The following is a 22,092-nucleotide window of genomic DNA, read 5'->3' as shown; positions in this document are numbered from 1 at the left end:
TTGCTTATATTTCTACGTGATATAAACATGTAAGAATGTGTGGTTTGGGAACAAAATCAGACAAAAAAATCTGGTATTTCATTTGTACTTTTTCAGATTTCCTTGGACATAAAGACGTTGTTGTTCCCTGCAGGACAGTGGATTTCTGTGTGGAACACTGACCGTGAGAAAACAATGACGGCCACTCAGTGTCTGCAGCAGTCATGTGTGCAGAGCTGGAATGTCTCTGAGAATATTTACTCCAGTGCTTCAGCTTCATACAGTTTGGGGTGAAAACGTACTTTAGTTGAGTATTTCCATTTTATGTCACTTAATACTTCTCCATCACATCTCAGAGGGAAATACTGCACATTGTACTTCACTGTATTTGTTAGGTTTACATGCTACACGTTGCTTAAACGCACAAACATATTAAAGAATTTCCACACAGCTGCTCGGCTTTCACAAACAGTTTAATACCTGGGAGCTGGTCAAACCTGCACAGGACTTCTGCTGATAAAAACCAACATAAAACCAGATCATTCTTTTTCACATCAGTGACAGTTGTGTTTGAACACAGGAACGTCTTTAGTTGAAAAGCTTCCTAAACTTTGGTTTGAGCATCTCCAGCTCGCTGCTGTTTTGCAACTTCTGCGGCAAGCTGCTGACCTTCATGATCACCTCGTGACCTTCGTCAAACAGCTTTTCACCGATCGCCTTCTTCACTCGGTCTCTCCAAGCGATCAGCTTCGGGAGGCCTGCAAACACGTCCACGCCGGTTCCAACAGGCTGCAAAACACACACCAAACGCAACCTCAATACATAGATTCTTTTTGAATAGATAATACTGCAATTACATGAAATTATAGTAATGTTAGGGTCAGGAGGAGGTCACTGAACATGCCGACGGGGTCTCGAGAATTTTCTGAGAACGACAAATGTGTTTGTTAGATATATTTTCACATATATTCAAATAAAATGGTCTTAAATATGTCATCATAATCCAGTCTGAGCTCCTGGGTGCCCAGAGTGGTTAGAACCATGTCTCTTGCCAAAACTGACTGCAAACTGTCCAATAAAAGCAAAAAGAGCAACAAACTCGTAGATACATCAGTTTAATTTTGTTTTAGCTCAGATTTTGCACTCAATTTCAGGTTAAATTACCATGATTAAAGGTTGATTATGTAGAATAAGCAGAATACCGCCATCTAGTGTGTCTAGATCGTAGTCGCAACTACAAAAAATAACTCCAGCAGTCGGGTTGCCAGGTTCGATGCCAAGTGTGTGAAGCCATCAGCCTGCACTATGTCAAGTGATGAATCATACAGGGTAACGACTAATTTCGACTAATGAATTCATTTTACAACAGTATTTAACATTAGCCTAGCTATAGGTCTATATATATATATGATGTTATGTGAGGTATTTATTCCGTTTTGGGAAATCACGATGTCTAGAAGGCATCAGTGGCTGCATGAAGCGGGCTCAAGCCCCCGTTCCGCTGCGGGCCACGTCGGGTTGGCGACTACTTCATTAAACTCAATCATGTTGTAATTAAGAAATCGGCTGGAATTTTTTTTCACGGTCTGTTTAGAGTTACTGAGTTACCTATTACAAACACCGCTAACAGCTACCGTTTAGCCCAGCTAATCTATGATAACCAAGGAAAGGACGACATCAGACCTAATAAATAACCATAATTACAAAAATGTGCACACAGAAATAATAATGTTTGTTCTGTCATTGTGTTTATAGACTTTACAAACATCAGATTAGTGTAAACGGTGAAATGTGATAGGCCTATATAGGCCTATATATATAGATATAGATATATATACACACGTACACACAAGTATATATATGTATACATATTATATATGTGTGTGTGTGTGTGTGTGTGTATACATATAAAATAATAACTATTTATATAGCACTTCTCAAAACAAAGTTACAAAGTGCTTCACAGTAAATAAAAGCTATATAATACATACACACACACATTTATCTCAATTCAAAACCTGTTTGTTTTATCTCAACTCAAAACTTGTTTCCGTAGCCTGATGGTGGTGAGACCAGCAGCTTCCACAGCAGTGTCAGTGAGGCTGAAGGCAGATGGGGAGATGGAGAGACTGAGGTTTGCACAAAGGTAGATGTCAGTGGGGGGATCCGGGGGTTTCTCAATGAGATTAACCTGTGCCGGCTTGTTAGGTGCTTGCTCATATTTGAGGTGGGATTTTTCGCTGTATATAAAAGTTTTCTTACCACGCAGAGTGCACTGCAGACGCTAATGTTTGTGTCACTTTTTACCGAGTCAAAATCAAAGTAATGTCGGTACTTCCAAGCATTAAACGCTGCATGGTCCTGCTCTCTCCTGCACTCCATGTTATCTGTTGTTGATCTACACATGTCTGTTGTTTACCACTGACGTCGCACCGCTCATACCTGATTGTCATGAGACAGTCTCACATAATCACGGTTTATAAAGCAGTATCGCAGCCTGCTTGCGGTAAATCTATCTTGAAAAAGTAAATTGACCATCAGTGCCGACAGGTAACATTAGCTAAGTTAGCAAGTGAGTTAGCTTACCGATCGAGGAGAAAAGTAGCCATTTCCGCATGTGTTCTTATGCCGTGGGAATCCTTTATTTGAGTCCATCGAGCAAATGCTTTGCCAATATTAACTCTCGTCTTTGCCCTTCTCCAGTCACTCTGTTGCTGGGATGGATAACGCACCGTTCTCCGGGGCTCTAAAGCAGCTGCTGGACATGCAGACTCCATCATGCCGAGCATAGAGACCGTACTTGGCAACCGGCAATGCCTGGCCACTATTGGCTGGTACGATGTAAACATGACGTCATTGTCGAACCCGTCAAAATTTATAAAATTTAATTCAGACAAAATATAATTTTTCAAGGAAACGCTATACTTTTATTCTGCACCCCTCTAAACGCACTGTGGATGTATTATTTTTTTTTAAATTATAGCTTTTAATAATTATTCTACATAATCAACCTTTAATGTTGAGGTCAGCAGAGTTATGTTTGCTATTTTGGTTAAAGAGGTTCTCCAACAATTTAGTGATGCACTTCCATAAAGCTAGGAAGCTACAGATTCTTTTTAAAAATCAAACTCCAACCACGCCAACATATCCTGACTTTTGGTCTCTAATATGGGTCAAACTCCAAATGCTGGCTCTACATTTCCCATAATGCAACTCAAACTTTGGAAACTCACTCCAGAGCCACAGAAGACATTATACAACTGTTAATAGATCGCATAATCTGTCCCTCCAGGATTGTGCAGGCCTGATTTTGGGATTGTTGCGGCCTGAAATGACTGATTTCAGAGCAGCTTTTCTAAAAACTGCAATGCAATGCATTGTATTGAAATTGCAGGGTCAAGTAAATATTGCCAAAATAGTTGTGGCGCTGTCTCAGATTCTGAGCTTATTATTATGAGCATTCGGGGTCTCCTGCAGACTTAGAACATCTGAGTGCAGCAGCAACAGCTGATTGACGTAGCATTCAAGGACTGTCTTCCTGTGCTGCTTTCCTTCTGCTCTCTGTGCCCAGCTAGTTTAGCCTAATGCAGCACAACATGATCTCATCCCTACTCGTCATATTTTGCCACTTGGAGAAATCCCCGCGGCAGTGCTTAACATTTGCAACCGAACCATTAATCTCACACTGACACAAAAAGGGCTCGACTCTGTCATTAAGTTGTTCATAACTGTTGGGTAACATTAGCTGTGTGATGCTAACAGTTATGCCTGTCTCAGTAGGTGCGTTTCCATTACCCCTAGAAATGCGCAAAACCTAAATAGCGCAATAGAAAACAGGTAATGGAAACACCTGAATTTCACAAAACTTCTCAAATATCGCTAAAAAGTTTTTACGCTCTCATGAGGTGGTTTTTCAGACGTGTCAATACAGATGTATGTCGCAGAAGTGTAATGGAAACACTTTTCGTACATTAACACGTCAAGTGACCCCACTACGTCACCGGACGGGTTCTTTTCCATCCGGTTTACGCCGGCTGCCGTATAATCAAAACAAAATGACACGGTAAGTGTGGACAGAGGAAACTGTCGCTATCATCCGCTGCCTTGGTCTTTTGTTAAAAATGGTCACGGCAACAGCAGTAGATGCAACCAAAACCACATAGCCAATAAGTTTACAGAGTAGACTCTGGACGTCCATTTTTTTCACGCAATCCCGCTAGACGGAGCCTTACGAGAATTACGGCTTAGATGTCAAACACCTTTCAATGGAAACACCTGCAAGCCACAATTGCACTTCAAAATTGTCGAAATATCGCATTTATTTTGAGCAAAACTGTTATGGAAACGCACCTAGTGTGTGTGTGTGTGTGTGTGTGTGTGTGAGAGAGAGAGAGAGACTCTTTTTGAGGTGTCTGTTTACAGGGAAAGGCTGAATTTGTGTTAATTGTTGTGACTCCAACATCGTAACGTCATTGAGAGACTGAGCAGTACTTCTCGTAACTAATAAACTGAAATTCATGTGTAAAAGCGGTGCCCTGTTAAGGCGAGTCTCCATTACTCTGTTTGTATCACAGAAGCTACATTAAGTAGCAAAAACACCCTGGTCAGTTTCACAGGGTTGTTGGTGTTTTGCACACACAGTGATGAAAAATGACACATTTATTTCCACGAGAGAAAACGCAATGTCCTGTGAAATCAACCAGACACAGCTGCAGAATCAGTTCTAACAGTCAGAGGAGAACTCCAGCTGCAGTAGTTGTCGTATCAGGTATAAAGTTTATACTTAAATGTATTTACCAGTAGAAGTAGCAGTAGAAACAGTGGTAGTCTTACCTGCATAATCTCAACTATTGCCACCAGATCAGCCAGAGAGATTTTGTCGCCGATGATGAATGGTTTGTTCTGCAGGAACTTCTCCTCCAGCATTTTCAGCGACTGATTCAGATCCTCGACAGCTGCGTCCATCTTCTCCTTCGGGACCTCGGAGTCCATGATGAGAGGAAAGAAAGCCTGATTGCACAAACACAAAGATCGATGACACTTTGGCAGCACCAACAACAGCAGTTATTCCTGTATGACAGCTGCAAATAAGATTTTTGATTATGTTTTCTTTGACAGTCGTTAATATTCTGTACGTACGTTTTTCTAAATGTAGTCCATGTGTTTTCTAAATGTAGTTTATTTTAGCCATAATTCTGACACTGTCTGATAGTCAGTTGGTCGACATCTCAACAACTGAAGTTTGGTACAGACGTTTATGGTTGCCAGAGGATGTATCCTAATGACTTGACTGACCTTTCTCTAGCGCCACCAGCAGGTCATCATGACGATCACATGGGTGGTTTTGGGTTAAATATCTCACCAACTATTGGATAGAAATTTCAGGAATTGAAATTTGGTTCAGACATTTATCTTCCCCTCAGGATAAACTGTAATCACTCAAACTTTACTTATTAAAAAGTTACTTCCTAAAAATATATTATCAATGTACTGAAACACATCTTGAGTATAAATTTAAGTGGTAGTTGTAATAGGAGACTATCAGTTAACTAAACATGTCAGTGTTACAAGATAAATAAATGAACAATTGATGTCTGAAGTGTTGAAATGTGTTCACTGAAGTGATCTGGGTGCTCGTACCCTGAGCAGGAAGACCTTTGAGCCTTGAGCTCGGAGGTTCATGTGCTGCCAGGACAGGTATTCATTAACACGAGCTCGCTGCTGCAGGTCGGCTGGAAACCAGTGATCCGCCACTGACGATGAGTGTTTCTGCACCATGTACTTTAGGATCGCAGTGCTGCAAAAAACACACAGCACAAAGAAAGTGGGAGAAACAAATGAATGCTCTGATGGAGTGTTTGTGAAACTGTTTCACCTCATTGTTTCTGATCTGCACTGGAAATATTATCAACCGACCAGGAGCAAACAAAGTATATAACTTTCAACACTGCTGACTTCAGAAAGGTCACAAGAAATCCCATAATGTGTGTTTAGATTGGTTCATCTGCATCCAGGCAGGGAAAGTGAAAGTCACCCTAAAATTAGCGATGTAGCTAACATAGCTAGCGTGCTACCTATGGCTGATCGCTGAAAACTAGAAAGAAACAATGATCCATTGTCCGTTTATTAATCTAAACAAAGAGCATGTTGTCTTGTGGTGTCCGCTCTAAAATGAGCAGTGGTGAAAGTTATTATACTCTGTTATGATCAAGGAGTTAATAAACAGACAGCGTTAGCTAGCTAGTTGAAAAGTTGTGTGTTACTTCCACATTAAATTGTATAATAAGTGGACGTCTCCACAAGTTTTAAGGACAATAAGACAAATCCATGCTTATAAATGTGAGTTTTTACAGTTTCTAATGATGATGAATTATCTTCGCCACATCACGTAACTCTGTTCATGTAAACCAAACACACACTTCTCTACGGAGTATCCATCGGCGATTATATCCTGAATATCGAGATGATAATTAACTGAAGACAAAATTTTAATGTCTACTACAGCGTCCTCTACGACAGCCTTGGATAAAAATGAACGTTATCTTAGGGCCGTTTCATAGTCGACACGCAACGTGAGCACCGACGCAAGCGACACGAGCAACGCACTTCCTTTCATAGTCAACACATTGAACGCAAGCGACACGGGCGACACTTTAAATGCAATACATCGCTCGCGCAATAGGGGGTAGAAGAGTCACCGGTACATTCCGGCTAGCTAGTACTGCTGTAGCTAGCTTGTACTGCTGTAGCTAGCTTGTACTGCTATTTTATCAGAGTGCAGGGCACTAGAACTGTCACATAAATGGGGGTGTGCCCGTACGAGTTCGCAAAGTTTTTCCTCCTCGCCCGCCATATTTCATACCTGCTTCTTCTGTAAATAACAAAAAGTAGTTAATTTCAAGTACGTCACTTGCATTATCACCCCCGCTGGCAACGCATGGTATTACATGCGACACTGCGGCACGTATCAAAAAATGCACACATTTTGAGACACAAGCACAAGAAAACATTTTTATTCTGGGTATGTCGACCGGTTCTCTCCGATGATTGCTGTTTTTCTGCCACCAGTATGCACACTCAACTGCTGTGACGTAACTGTGACACCCACTCAAAATTGGTCGATATAAACTATTTAAACACTTAAAAACAACCCCTTGTGATGTGCAAATTTTCAGAACAACAATTAGATACTGTCAGTAATGAAAATAAAATCAACCACACAAAACTTTACTGAACGTCTATTGGAAAAGAGCATGAACAGTAACCAAAGATAAGATGGTTTGCTCATGTAAGTACCTAAAGTGACATTAGTCCAAAGACTTGGGGCTGCATTCACACCAAATCAGGCATTGTGGCGATTAGCAGCGGATTTGTGTAATGGCGTGGGAGTGTCACTAAAAATGGCTCATTTGTGGGAGAGTGGAGGGTGAAGACCCACAAGCTGATCGTTTCGTCTCAGTTTCTGGGTATTTGTCTCCAGAAGTTTGTTTATGTTGGCTTTAAAGATCTGTAAAGAGTTCCTTTTGATTATCATCACTGTATTATCTTTACCACCACAAAAGACACAAGTGTGCACACACAAACAAAGCGAGAGCTCTCCTTTATAGGATAGTAAGCATGAGATGTTACTACATTTCTTTTACTCATTAGTTAATTATTTATTTTAAATGCAAAGAGACTGTACAACTTGTTCCCGTGGACTGCAGCCATCTTATGGTCTGATATTGCCAGTTATGTGATTGGCCACCACAGGGTGATGTCGGGTGGCGTTCCTCCAAAATTCTGTTTCAACATTTTTCCACAGGCCACTGTGTTCTTTTTTATTTATTTTTTTCTTGGCATCCCCTACAGCACCCGCGCCACGGCTTAAGCTGAAACCATTTCCCTCAGTGGAAACGAAGCTTTTATTTGCTTTAATTTCACAGATAAGAAACAATAAATTGTGAAGACAATAAAGCCTCCAGAAAAATCGATTTTTATGTCTTGTGTGTGATTTATCCTGGTTTCATATGATTGGAGAAAAACTCTGCTAGCCGCTTGGCTAATTTATACAATGTAAAATGCCATAGGCTTGTGCTAATAACATTAGCATGTTGTATTTGTGGGGAAAATGTGTCCAGATAAAGACAAGTGTTTGTCTGTGAGTGCTGCGAGTTATAGTGAAGCTGATTTGTGTACTTGTGTTTGAAACTGTCTCCATTAAGCCATGTTTAATGTGTGTTTAATGTGTGTTTTGAATCCACTAAACTTTACAGTACTTCACAGACACCCTGCCGCTTCATTGAACTGGAATGGAGATCAAAATACCCCCACGGATTAAACAGTAACTATTTTGATTGCTAACTCCAACTGAGGGGAATGTAGAAGAGGATGGTTTTATTTGAAAAACTGATTATTGTAGCAGGCTTTAAAAGAGCTCGACAAACTCTTCCTTGCAGGTTTCCATCATAGCTTACTCGCCGCCTGGCATCTACAACATGAACGAACGGTCACTTGAAGAGAGCTATCAGCGGCTCCAGGCCATAAGTATCAGTAACAACCTTCAAAAATTATTCTAATCATGTGTCAGTGTGAGGAAGTTGATCCTAATACTGAACAAATCAACGCTGTACCTTTCAGTCAGCACGAAGCTTCCATCCTTCATGACAGGAACCTTCCTCACGATGCTGAGTTTTCCAAACTCCTCGCTGTACTGCTGCCCTGAGACAAACACATGACAACATGAGAGCACAGATGTGTTCAGATGAAGTCTGCAGTCTGTTTTTTTGTGTTGCCATGTAAATAGAAATAAGAATACATGCACACTGAGTTAAACGGGTTGTTCCACCATTTGGAGAAGAAGAGATGATGAAAGTATCGGAGTGTGTGGGAAAAAAAAGCTGGTGTTTTTCTTTTGGTTCAAACTTTCCCTCCCCTTTTCCTTCTTATCTGCTTTCAAACACTTCTCCTTTCTTTATTTTCTTTCCCCAACACATCTCTGTTATACTCGATCACCTCAAAGACGCAGGAATGTTTTGTCTGGATGCTCTGACCTCTGACCCTCGACATCCCACCCGCTGTTTGCTTGTAAAGTCGGTTATCGAGGAGTTAACATAACTCTACTCCTCGCCGGATGAGCCTGTCAGCTTTCTGGGTGAAATGTAAGAATGTAAGTTGATAGCCCACAGGAGGAAGGTTTCGTGCTTACAGAACAAATTTAAGGCCAGAGGGATGTTCAACTCCAACTCCTGCAGGGTATGTTCACATAGTTACAATCACAAAGCCAAAGAAAGTGGCTACAGATAGAACTACGCAGATATCTGGGGCTAAAGCTTACGCAACAAGTTCAGCGTTTGCCGGTTACTGAACTCTGCAAACTCAAACATCTGGAACATTTGTGTACATTTCTAAAGCTCAAAATAAACTATGTTAAGCAAAGATAGTTTGGATTATTTGAAGTGGGGTTATATGAGGTCCTCAGTGTCAAAGTGTATAACCTACAGGTGAGGGTTGGCACGCTCCCAGTTTGGAGAATCACACAGAGTACTGACACAGAAGCTAAGTAATGTACTGTTGTGGACGGGAGGCAGCAGCTTAAACTATCTTGGCCACCAAAGATTCAGTGTCAGTTTAAGTGGATGCTGTATTTAGAATATTGTCACAGCTTTACCTTAATGTCAAAAAGCCCTTTCCTTCAGGGAAGCCGTGAAGATCTAACCCATCTATGTTCTGATCAAAGCCACCAGACTCCATTGACAGAAACAGTAATCTTAGATCCTGGTCTACTGCTGTCTCAATCTGTTGGTTTGTTTTAGAAGTTGGCGTTGGATTTTTAAACGTTGATATAATGACGATAGTTTGGAACAGGAAAAAGCTGATAGCTGATTTATTGGCGGACATCTCTCCACCCTCCCTGGAAAATAACTGAACATCTAAACCAAAGTAATATATAACTAAATAGATGAAAAATTTGGAACTCATTTTCAAACTAACTGAAAAAAATCTAGATGGTAGTAATTTTAATTTTTGCCCATCCCTTTCTGAAGAGGAACTGAAGCCATTAATCTGCTCTCTTCAAGCCGCCAGACTCCATTGTCAAAAACAGTAATTTTACCTTGCAGAACACAGGAGCTGCTGGTCTACTGCTGCCTTGACCAGTTTGTGTTACTGTGTGACTCTGGTAAATCCGAACTAACACTTTGAAACACCAAAAACCGGCCATAACACAAACAAACTAACCAATCAAGGCAGTGGTAAACCAGGAGGTCCGGTGTTAAGCGAGGTAGGATTACTGGTTTCAGAGGGTGTAGAGATATTGGCCAATAAATCAGCTATTGTTCAAAACTATCGTTATTATATCAACCTTTAAAAATCTGATATCAACTTCTAAAACAAACCAACTGATGGAGGCAACAGTAGACAAGCAACTCCCATTTTTACGGAGCTAAAAAAATTTTGTCAATGGAGTGTGGTGGCTTTCATTAGAACATAGATAGGTTAGATGTTAACGGCTTCCCTGACGGTAGGGTAAAGCGATGAAGTGTGTTGGAAACAGCAAAAACTTTCTTGACCAGCCAAAGAAAGTTTGGCTGGCCAGAAAAACAGTATCAGTTTAAGTGTACGCTATATTTAGAATACTTTCACTGCTTCATCTTTCAGTCGGTCATCTAACCCATCTATGGTCTAATCAAAGCCACCAGACCCCATTGACAAACATTTTACCTTGCAGAACAAAGGAGTTGCTGGTTTACTGCTGCCTTCAGTTGGTCAATTGGTTTGTTTTAGAGGCCATTCCACACCGTTGGGAAAAAGCCTATAGCCGATTCAGTTGCCAATATCTTTCCACTCTCCCTTAAAAAAATCTGACAGTGGCAAAAAATCACTTAAGATTTAAGTCAAAATAATACATACCTTAATAAATATATAGTTTAAATCTGGAACTTATCATCAAACTCAAAGTTATTAATAAGTAAATCTATATAGACCTGGACTTGTATAGCGCCATTCTAGTCTTCTGACCACTCAAAAAGTTTTCTCCGCTACGAGTCACATTCACCCGTTCACACACACACATTCATACACTGGTGGCCGAGGTTATCATACAAGGTGCCACCTGCTACTCAGTGTTTAACACACTCACACACCAATGGAACAACCACTGAAAGCAAATTGGAGTTCAGTATCTTGCTCAACGATGCTTCGACATGCGGGCTAGAGGAGCCGGGGATATGTGGACGACCCACTCTACCTCTGAGCCACAGCTGCCCCAATGCTGAACATCAAGCCAACTGTTACAAATCTAAGCAGTAGTGACTTTTAATTTTTTGATTTATTGTTTTTCCCACCCATTTCCGACAAGGAAGTGAAGTCATTAATTTGCACTCTTCAAGCCACCAGACTCCATTGACACAAACAGTAACCAGTTATTTCGACATACAAAGCGGCTCCTCGTCCACAGAGATCATCATGCTGCACCGCCACGTTTCTACAGTAGCCAAGAACGGACAAACCAAACACTGGTTCTAGAGAGGGACATTTGTGTTTTCATATTTTCATGTTTTTGAGTAGTTAGCAGCCCCTCTGCAACGAGCGGCATCGGAAAAACACAGATTGTTTAAAGTGAAACTGCATTATTCGGGGATTTTACCGGTTTAAATTAATATTACCCTGCAGAACACGGGAGCTGCTGGTCTACTGCTGCCTCTATCAGTTTGTGTTACTGTGTGACTTTGGTAAATTTGAACTAACACTTTACAACACCAAAGTCTCACTATAACACGAACAAACTAACCGATCGAGGCAGTGGTAGACCAGCAGCTCCCGTGTTCAGCGAGGTAAAATTACTGGTTTTGTCAAAGGAGTCTGGCGACATATATAAGTTTCAGTTCAGATCCTGGACAGAAAGGGCTGTCTGACAGTAAGGTAAAGCAGCGAAAATATACAAAATAAAATATTCAAAATATAGCCACACACCTCATACAACACCACGTCAAAACATCTGAACCAACCCTTTAAGGCAGAATGTGAGTTAAAAGTCTTACTAAAACTCTCAAAAATCAGCAGTGCATGCAACCACAAAGTTTTGTCCATGTGTCTGTCTGGCAGTGTGAGATTACCTGTACTGAGGTCCACATGTTTAAACTCAAAGGGAATCCCGACTGCTTTGGCAAACAGGAAGACAGAGCGGCAGGGCTGGGAGTGCAGGTCCAGATAGAGCTCCATCCTGTCAGAGTCCGAAGGCTGCTGTGATTTCAGTCCTCTCCTGCAGCGCCTGTTATCCTCTGTCTGCCCAGAACTCCACCTCTCCTTGCTGTGAGGCTCATTGATTCTTAAATGGTGGCGACAGTTCAAAGTAAGCAGGCTGTCGGGGTTGAGCAGTCCGACCTTTGGCCTCAGCTTGGCTCAACATTTTGTAAACACAGCGGAGATTATCACATTTTTATCTGCTGACTGTTCTTCTGCACTGCGAGTCAGTGTCCTCTCTGTATAATTAATGTACAGCAGCAGTCCTCAAGAAAAGAGGGTCTGACTTACAGTAAGTGATCACATGAATAAAGATATTTAAAACTTGTTTTTTGCCTTTTATTCTCCTTTGAAGACCCTGCCCTCACATGGTGTGAGTGTTCAAGTATTTTTCTTTAGTGTATAATCGCCCAAAAATAGGAATCATTGTGTTTTTGTTACCTTAGAATGAGACGTTTATCTACACAGGGAACGGGTGCTCGTCCACAGAGATCGCCATGTTGCACCGCCATGTTTCTACAGTAGCCCAGAACGGACAAACCAAACACATTTTCATGTTTTTGCGTCTGCCCATGTAGTTAGTACCCCCCCCTGTGACAAGCAGCATAAGAAAAACACACATTTTCTTACAGTAAAAACAGATTTATTCAGGGATTCTACCGGTTTAAATTACCGGATCTATTTTTTTTTTCGGAGAGGAAGAGACCTCTGTGGGTAATTTGGCTTCTGGTAAAAACCTGTTCTATCTTATGCTGCTTTTTACTTGTGCTCCACTAGATCTCAGTTAAATATTGTACTTTTTACTTCTACATTTACTTGACAGCTGTAGTTACTTTGCACATTTAGACAGAACATTTGAACACACAAAATCTCATCACCTTGACCAGCTACAACATTGTGCCTGAATGCTCTGCGTTAGGATTTTTACTTTTGTTTCCTAAGAACATTTCGTTCCTGAAGAAGCTGTGATGTAAAACTTGTACTTGTAAGATAGTATTGGACATTGCCGGATTGTTTCTAGTCTTGCGTAGCCAGACCTACCTCCACAGTGTTGCGTCAGCGCTGAAGAAAGATCTGGAAGCCCACATTATTATTATGCTACAGGCGAAAAAAACAAGTCTGTGTTTCTTTAAACCAATCACAATCATCTTGGGTGACACTAAGCCCAGGATGCAGCGATGGTGCCCTTGCAAAGTAGTGTCGGGGGGAGCTCGTTTTGGGAACTGCCCATTATTCCGACAGCCCATTGGTCCAACGACAGCCCATTGTTCTGACCATATTAAACCCATTGTTCCGAAGTCCCGTTGTTCCGAAATCATCATGATGCCCTGTGGTTAAGGTCTGGTTAGGTTTAGGCACAAAAACCACTTGGTTAGGGTCAGGGTTAGGGGTTAGGAAAAGATCATGGTGTGGGTTAAAATGAAAAAGAAAGTGGCAATCACATATCGGAACAACGGGATGTCGGACCAATGACTGAGCGCTGTCATTAAAATGGCTATGCAAAAGAAAATGCCATGAAAAAGCATCAACAATCATATGTCACTATGCAATTCAACTTTCAGTGATAAAAAAGACAAACATAATTTGATAATCAAGTATGATTATACTTGAGCTACGTGGATCTAGCAGAATTTTACTACGACAGTAACACAATGGCTTGTGTGAAGTGGAACGGATCGGTACATTGATGCGTGCTGCTGCCAGTTAAAAGATGTGGCAAATCAACTTCAACTGGCTGTGTCAGAAAACAGATCAAGATCAGACATGAGAGTCTTGTAAGACAGAATCTGGGCTTTACTGAGATCTTTACAGCAGTTCACCAAAAAAACAAATCACGCATGTCTCACTGCATGATCCAGATCTTCATTAAAACTTGCAATTTTCAGCGTGTAATTTGTTTGTTCGGAGGTTGTTGTTGTTTCCTGTAGCAAATGGAATTTGCAGAATGAAGTCAGAATGCCGGATGTAATCAGTGCACCGGATGTTATTAGTGCACCTGATGTAATCAGTGCCCGATGGCAGGCTTAAAGCCACAGTCTACATCTGGTGAGTCAGACTAAATTGTTTCTGAATTTAAAAAATCCTCAGTAAAGGAGCAGCAGAAGGTTAATGGGATCCTCCTGCATCAAAACCAGGCACATTGATTCAAAAACCACTGAATCCTCTTCCCTCTCTGGAGAACAGTTCCCACAGATAATAGACCTGTTTCCACTGAAGAAGTTCCTGGTACTATTTGGGGGGCAGGAACTTTACAGGAACGTCCTCTCACTCGGCCCTCTCAACCGCCGTGTCTCCACTGAGAGCGGAGTAGGAGGAAGGTTCCTGTAAAGTTACCGGGCTCTGGATGTGACGTAATCGCTGCGCGACCATTTTAACCGGGGCGACGCGGCAAAGAAAGAAACAAAAAAGAACAACAACAAAGAAGAAGAAGCAGAAGTACGAAGCAGAAGAAGAAGAAAGCAGACATAAGAAAGACGATTATCAACATGGAAGGAGCTGAGGTGGTTGCTGGGTTTCTGGCGTGTCTCTTCGTTTACATGACGGTGGAAGCTATGAACGAGCTAACCCTCGTCTGCTGAGTTTTAAAAATGCCGGCTATTTTGTTGTTTTCTGTTGACATCACATCCCGCCTTGAGTATATCCAATCAGCACCAAGTAAACCCCAAGCCCCAGCCAGGAGTTTCTCGGGGCCGTTCTGAGTACCTACTCCGAGGCAGGGACTTGTTTAGCCCCTGTAAAAGTTCCGGAACTCTGTCCTTCGGAGGTGGTTCCTGCGGTGGAGACACGCACCAACGGCCCCGGCCCCTGCAGTGGGAACGGGCCTATTATGATCTTTCAGAGCCAAGAGTGTTTTAAGCCATCAGACACTGCAGCAGGAACTAAAGCAGCCGCCCTGGTGCTCCTGGACAGGACTGTGGGGTTTTACCATCAGGATGTGTCTGAGAACGGTGTCTGCTTCTTGCATGATGCCCTCCAGCTGCCTCATCCTGCTGCTCTCCCTCTGGAGCTCGGCCATCAGCTGATCTGCCTCAGCTGGTTTTTGACAGCTCTTCACTGAGGCAGGGCTCTGTTTGAAAACATGAGACAGAATACACCATTACACAAAAGACAGTGGGGGTATAGCTCAGTGGTAGAGCATTTGACTGCAGATCAAGAGGTCTCCGGTTCAAATCCGGATGCCCCCTGATTCAGCTTTAGTAATGTGTTATCTGGTCCCTTCTAGGAACGGAGGGTGAAGAGAAGCTGATCTTCAGTTAGCATTAAAATGGGGTTTTCATACTTTGAATCTTGAGGATTATAACTTGTTCCTGAAATGCAGGCTACATGACAATAAATGTACAGTGGCGTGCATACAGTAGGTTTGGGCACCCTGCATGGTCAGTACACCAGCTCAGAGTCTTTCAGTTCTTGTTTGGAGGACTTTCACCCATTCTTCCTGCAACAGGCTTCTAGCTCTGTGAGATTCTTGGGTCGTCTTCATGCTCTGCTCTTTGAGCTCTATCCACAGATGTTTAATGATGTTTAGGTCGGGGGACTGTGAGGGGCGTGGCCAAACCTTCGGCTGGCTCCTCTCGAGGTCGTCCATTGTGGATTTGGAGGTGTGTTTAAGATCACTGTCCTGTTGTAGAGGCCATCCTCTCCTCATCTGCAGCTTTTTTACAGATGCTGTGATGTTTGTTTCCAGATTTTGCTGGAATTTAACTGAATCCATTCTTCCCTCTACCTGTGAAATGTTCCCCGTGCCACTGGCTGCAACACAAGCCCAAAACATCATCCATCCACCCCCGTGTTTATTTGAACTTCATCAGTCCACAGGACTTGTTTCCAAAAGGCATCAGGCTTGTTTTGATGTTTCTTTGCAAACTTCTGATGCTGAATTTTGTGGTGAGGACACAGGAAAGGTTTCCTCTGATGACTCTTCCTTGAAGGTCATATTTGTCCAGGTGTCACAGTAGAACAGTGCACCACCACTCCAGAGTCTGAGAAATCTTCCTGCAGGTCTTTTGCAGCCAAACGGGGGTTTTGATTTGCCTTTCTAACAATCCTACGAGCAGCTCTCTCAGAGAGTTTTCTTGGTCTTCCAGACCTCAACTTGACCTCCTTCTTAATGACATTACGAACTGAGGAAACAGCTCCCTGAAAACACTTTACTATGTTCTTATAGTCTTCTCCTGCTCTGTGGGTATCCGTTATTTTAGTTTTCAGAGTGCTAGGCAGCTGTTTAGAGGAGCCCATGGCTGCTGATTGTTGGGACAAGGTTTCAGGAGTCAGAGTATTTATAAAGCTTTGAAATTTGCATCACATGTCCTTTCCTAACGATGACTGTGAACAAGCCAGAGACCCAATAAGCTCATTAAGGTCTGAGACCCTGGGAAAAGTTGTCTGAGAGCTCAAATGTCTTGGAGTGCCCAAACTTTTGCATGATGCTCCTTTCATTTTTTTTTTACTCTAAAATCATACAAAACAACAATAATACTTTAATCAGACTTGAGATGTTGAAAGCATGTTTCATCTTTAACTTCATGTCTTTTGGAGATCAGTTCATCTTCTTTTGCATGCCACTATATGCTCTCATCAGAGCATCTGAGCCAGTTCATACTGCTCTGCCACTCTTTGAGAATTAGTCTATATGACATCATCTACATAAAGAAATGTAAATGCAACTGAGTGAAATGCAAATCCTGGTAAATGTCTTGACCTCAGAGTGGAGGAATAAAACCCAAACTTTGCAGTGTGGACGCCATGACAACAGTCACAAACACATGTAGATGCACATGTGACAGAGGAGGCTGCTTGTGTCATCGGGAAGCCTCTGTTCCCAGCCTGGGTCGACGTCAATGTTTATGTGATCACCTTCATCTGCTACCTCACCCTGATGCCCTCCATGATCATGCTCCCGACCTCACTGAGGCTGGTCGTCTACCTCTGCAAACACACGCTGTCCGTGCTGAAGAAGCAGAGCAGCTGTCACACCGCAGAGTCGTACCTGCTGGTCTGGGTTTACCTCACCACGCTGCTCACCATCTCTCTCTACTACTTCCACCCCATCTTTGCCTCAGGGCTGAGTGCAGACATGCTCTTCTTCAGCTTGTCGTTTTATTGTGGCCTCGGCAATCCTCCTCAACCGCTCCAGCAAAAACCTGCGAGAGAAGCTCAGAGTGCTGATCGGCAGGGGGAAGAACTTAAACACACCAGCCAGGAGCGCTGAGGATATTTGAGCAGCGTGCAGACCCACATTCATTAATGTGTGTAGAGATCAGCATGTGGCTCTTAAGTCCATCTCCAGCAGCTCTCTGTGGCTTTGACAATTATTAAATGTAAATAAATAGCGGTTACGTTTAAGCATGACTATGAATTTTTAATTCATTGTTTTGCTTTTTATTATAATAAACTATACTATTTTTTTTTAAATCATTTTACTATATTAATTTTAAATGCCAAAGCCTGTTGTATTTATTTAAAAAAAAAATTGCCAGCAGCTTTGCTTGTAATTCCTGTAAATATTCACCAGAGGGCGCCATCACATCAGAAACCAAAACCTGTAAGGGAAAGGTCACTCTGTCAACTTTAAAGTTTTTTTCCCCCACATTTTCTTTTATTAATTATGAAAACATTTTGTCCTGCACTACATTTCCTCTCCAGCCTTTCATCCCAGTTTATTTCTATATTTTTCAAACTCAATATTGGCAAATATGGCTGTCAAAATATTAATACAACTAAATACAATACAAGGGCTTTAGGAATTAAAATAGATATATTAACATAAAATTAAAATGTTTTAAAAACCTTTAAAAGTTCACTGAGTGAGTTTCACCCGTCAGCTGCTGGTTTCTGGTGTAATGGCGCCATCTTGTGGACACTACTTGGAACTACAAACATACATATTAAAACAAGTTTATATTTTTTTCCCTGTAATTTTTTTTAATTTAAATGTCATTTTCTAATATACAGATAACATATATCTACATATCTTTAAATACTAAACAATAATTTTTATTGATTTTAAAATTTGTTTATGATATTTAAAATTAAAAAATGTAGAAAATATTGCATTAAAAATATTCCCATGAGATGCTGTATTATTACTTTTTATGATCTTTAAAATATTTTTATGACATACTATACTATAGTTTGTATGTTTTCTTTTTTTCATTTTTCAAAACATACAATACCATTGTGTTTTTTTTAAACATACCGTACATTGACTTATTAAATGATTTTAAAAATATGCTTATGTCATGACATGCTATACTGTGACTAGTTTTTGTGACATACACTGCTCTTTATTTTTGTTTTTATTTCTCTGCATATTTATGACATACTATACTATGACTTTTTTTATGATTTTTTAAATTTTTTTGATGACATACTATACTGTCGGGGGTTTTTATGATTTTTTTGGGGTATTTTTATGACATACTTTGACTTTTTTAATGTTTTATTTTTATGGTGTACTATAATATGACTAGTTTTATTATGACATAAACTACAGTGACTTTTTTATGGGGGTTTTTTATTGTGTGTTTGTTTTTTCTTTGCATTTTTTCTGACATACAATACAGTTCCTTGATAATGATTTTTTTTTTCTGGCATAATCGCAATCACACTTGTCTTGATCTATGACTTTAATCTCTTAATATCACAACTTTATTCTTCTAGATTTATCCTGGTAGACTTTTCTTGAAATCTAACTTTTTTTTCTCATTAACATGGTCCTTTTCCTCTGTACTAAAGTTATTCTTCCAGTTGCCTCCATTGCAGTGGCTTCATGTTGTTGCAGTTTCTCCTGATCACCAGCAGAGGTCACAAAAGGTCTTGAGTTCACCAACACCTCTGAAGTTCACAGAGGTGTGTCTGTGTGCAATCAAAGTTTTGTTAACTGAGGAGGTGATGGCTGCAGAAACTGTCTCACCTCCACCTGGAATGCAAATGAACAAAGACGAGATCAGCTGAGTCCAAATGCAACTAATCTGAGTCAAAATATCACAACAGAAAATCATTAAGTACTACATTTAGAGATTTGGAAAGAAATCCAAGTTCACATTGGTACAGTAGGTTTTTTTTAAATTACGTAACTTTGAGACTTTGTTCAACTTTTAAATGATATTCAGTAATATGTAATATTTGTTTTGCTCATTTTGGAACACATTAACTTTTCAAAGGTCCACTAGCTGGCTTTTTCCAGACTTTACAGACTATAGACACATGCTAGGAGTTAAAGGGACAGTTCACCCCAAAAAGATGGGGGATAGCTGTCCCTTGTTAGGTCCAGTGTGAAAGATTTAGGGAGATTTAGTGGCATCTTGCAGTGAGGACTGCAGATTGCAACCAGCTGAAACTTCTCCTGGTAAGAATTCCTTCAGTGTTCATTGTTCAGGAGGTTTTTACCAGGAGCTGTGTTATCCACAGAGGTCTCTTCCTCTGCAAAACAAACAGACCATCTAATTTAAACCAGTAAAAACACCAAATGAAGCAGTTTCATGTTACAAATCAGTGTTTCTCCGATGCTGTTTGGTATGTCAGAGATGGGCCACTTACCTAGCTCCAGCTCCTGTGATTCTGGGAGCTGTGTTGCCTGGGGCCAATAGCCCCTGGTAGGGTCTCCCAAGGCGAAGTGGACCCAGGGGAAGGAAAAGAACACCTCATCTGGTATGAGGACACCAAGGCTTCCCTCTGGTGCCAGACCTGTTGGGGAATCTCACCAGCGAGCGTCTGGTGGCCGGGCCTTGGGCCATGGGGCCTGGTTGGTTTCAGCCTGAATGAGCAACATGGAGCCACCACCCTGTGGGCCCACCACCTGCAAGGACTGGCATGGGGGCCAGGTGAATTGTGTGCCAGGTGGGAAGTGGGGTGGGGACCTGGGCGTCCTGATACCTGGTGTCGCAAACCTGATCTGCTTTGTAAATTCAAAAGTTTTTGCTCACGGCTTTTTCGTCGAAATACACCTTGTGTTTCCGCACTCTAAGTGTCTGGCGTTTTTTACCGGAGTTCTTGGAACTCCTGGCGTTGGAAAAACTTCAACTCAGAGCGGAAAAGCACACCATGTCATCCCAGCTTTTTTCCCATTGTCCAATCAGATGATTTGAGAGGCGGGCCTTCTGTGGTGGTCACGACAACAAGTTTACAGTTGGTAAACAATGGAGGAGAAACTGGTGGTAGTGGTTGCTGGATACCCAGAGCTATACGGCCTGATGATAGACAGCAGGTTGTCAAACTGCCCCTGAGTCATCCTAAAATCTGCCTGTAAACGTCCATGATGGAGGAGAAGCTCCTGGACCAACTGGTGGTACTCCCCATGATCCAGCCTCTTTTTTAGGGTCTCATGTACCCACACAGATCTCTGTTTATCTGCTGACAGCCTCTCACCCTCAACCAGAGCTACAGACAGCACCCTCTGCCTCAACATGGCAGCAACTACACACTGATCACTTTTAAATAACTGAAATAAATAAATTTAAAGTAGATTGATGACACAGGAAGGTTAGGATAAGGAGGGGATGGCGCGGTTGCCTGGCAACAATAAAAAGTCACAGCAAGTGTTTTTTTTCTTTTCACTAGTGACGTTCAATGTTTTTAAAAAGGCAGCGCAGTGCACCTCACGTGATCGGGGTCTAAATCCTACACACTGGAACTTTAATTTCTGAAACCATAAAATCTACTGAGTCGCACGTCAACAAATCCATCTCCATGACAACTAAGGAAACTCAAATAACTGATGAAAACCACATGATATGTATGAAAGCTCCAGAAAAGCTAGTAAGCAGCCCATGACTTGTTTTTTTCCCCTCTCTCATATCTCATGTAAAACTGAGCATGTGGAGGAAAATCTGTTGAACATTAAAACATTCTGCATGTACTATAATTGTCACAATAGCACCAGTGGAGATAGAGTTACCCTAAAGAACAATGAGGCCGCTATAACTCTGCCAATCCCTTTATAAGAGAAGCCTTTAATTAAATTGTGTGAGATTTCTGAACCAGCTGCAGGTATTTCATCTTAATGCCACAGTTCAAGCGAGCTTATCGTCGCTGAAGTAAAACTGCTTTGAAATATTTCGACCATGCTGCCAATCAAAACTCTTGAACCTTGACAACATCAAAGTGTTTTCATCACGGAAACTGCAGCAAATTGATGTTTGCTGACGTAAAAGCTCATAATGTGTCTGCAGAGGATGCTGAGGCACGACATCCTTAAAGGAAACTAAGATTAGCAGAAGCACACATCTCTCTGGCTCTGTTTTGATCTCCCGTCTTTCCGCCGTCACCTCTTTGGCCCTTTTTGTTGTGGCAAGGCCTGCCAGGGGTCCCCTGGGGTCACGGCAGTAGGAGAGAACGAGGGTTAATGCCTTCAAACCCTCTAATGACCCCCACTGCGTCCCTCTAACGCCCCTCCAGGGCCATGTTTCATGGCTCCCTCCACACAGACGGAGGAGGCAGGCAGCTGGAGGCTGGTCGCTTCCATCCACGCGTCTGGTTTGTATTAAATGGACACATGTGGTCTTTGTTTTGAGAAGTGCGGCTGACACGAACCCATAACCAGCCGTATGAAAAATGGATTTCTCAGGCAGCGGATTTAAGCTGAACTTTGTTCACTTTAAACAGGAGGTATTGTAATGACAGGAAGCCCATGATTTGACTCAGCCCCTTCATTAAGGACGCAGAGTATCGCTGCGATGCAGAGCGGTCTGTCTGAGAGGGACTTTGTATGTGAGTCAGATATGAATCTGCTGGCAAGTATGTTCGATGTTACAGCTCAGACTTATATATCACATGTCAGAGTTTTACTGCTGGATGTTGCCGTAAAAAGCAAGACGACTTTTTCTGTCCGCGGCTGAGATTTATGCTCCAGGCTCTCACACAATGGCTCAGTGTTTAGTTCAGGGACACATG

The 22,092-nt window shown here is 41.7% G+C and overlaps 2 protein-coding genes and 1 non-coding gene across 3 annotated transcripts; 2 read left to right on the top strand and 1 right to left on the bottom strand.

The window, feature by feature from the left end:
* Nucleotides 1-434: 434 nt before the first annotated feature.
* Nucleotides 435-13,304, bottom strand: LOC126393841 (glutathione S-transferase theta-1-like). Its single transcript, XM_050050225.1, has 7 exons — nucleotides 13,243-13,304; nucleotides 12,643-12,717; nucleotides 12,075-12,286; nucleotides 8,592-8,679; nucleotides 5,620-5,776; nucleotides 4,813-4,989; nucleotides 435-768 (listed from the first exon to the last, which is right to left on the bottom strand). The coding sequence occupies exons 1-7, from the start codon at nucleotides 13,287-13,289 to the stop codon at nucleotides 568-570; spliced, it is 957 nt and encodes a 318-aa protein (XP_049906182.1). The 5' UTR covers nucleotides 13,290-13,304; the 3' UTR covers nucleotides 435-567.
* A 2,010-nt stretch (nucleotides 13,305-15,314) lies between these two features.
* Nucleotides 15,315-15,386, top strand: trnac-gca (transfer RNA cysteine (anticodon GCA)). Its single transcript has one exon. It is a non-coding gene; the product is annotated as a tRNA-Cys (tRNA).
* A 1,134-nt stretch (nucleotides 15,387-16,520) lies between these two features.
* On the top strand, nucleotides 16,521-17,420 carry LOC126394906 (uncharacterized). The gene is given in 3 exon segments (XM_050052050.1): nucleotides 16,521-16,526; nucleotides 16,955-17,304; nucleotides 17,306-17,420. Coding segments are annotated over 3 exon segments (471 nt in total).
* Nucleotides 17,421-22,092: the final 4,672 nt, after the last annotated feature.

Source organism: Epinephelus moara, chromosome 8, assembly GCF_006386435.1.
Source record: "Epinephelus moara isolate mb chromosome 8, YSFRI_EMoa_1.0, whole genome shotgun sequence".
Classification (NCBI taxonomy): Eukaryota; Metazoa; Chordata; class Actinopteri; order Perciformes; family Serranidae; genus Epinephelus; species Epinephelus moara.
Note: the sequence above shows the minus strand (reverse complement) of the source record. Positions and strands in the feature narration are given on the sequence as shown.

Excerpts from the sequence above, each read along its gene's own strand:
- LOC126393841 (XM_050050225.1), bottom strand. The coding sequence starts at position 13,289 with ATGTGGGCTTCCAGATCTTTCTTCAGCGCTGACGCAACACTGTGGAG. Across the intron at positions 12,718-13,242 it reads GCTGACGCAACACTGTGGAG|AAACATGGCGGTGCAACATG; the intron begins GTAGGTCTGGCT and ends GGGCTACTGTAG. Across the intron at positions 12,287-12,642 it reads GATAAACGTCTCATTCTAAG|AATCAATGAGCCTCACAGCA; the intron begins GTAACAAAAACA and ends CCACCATTTAAG.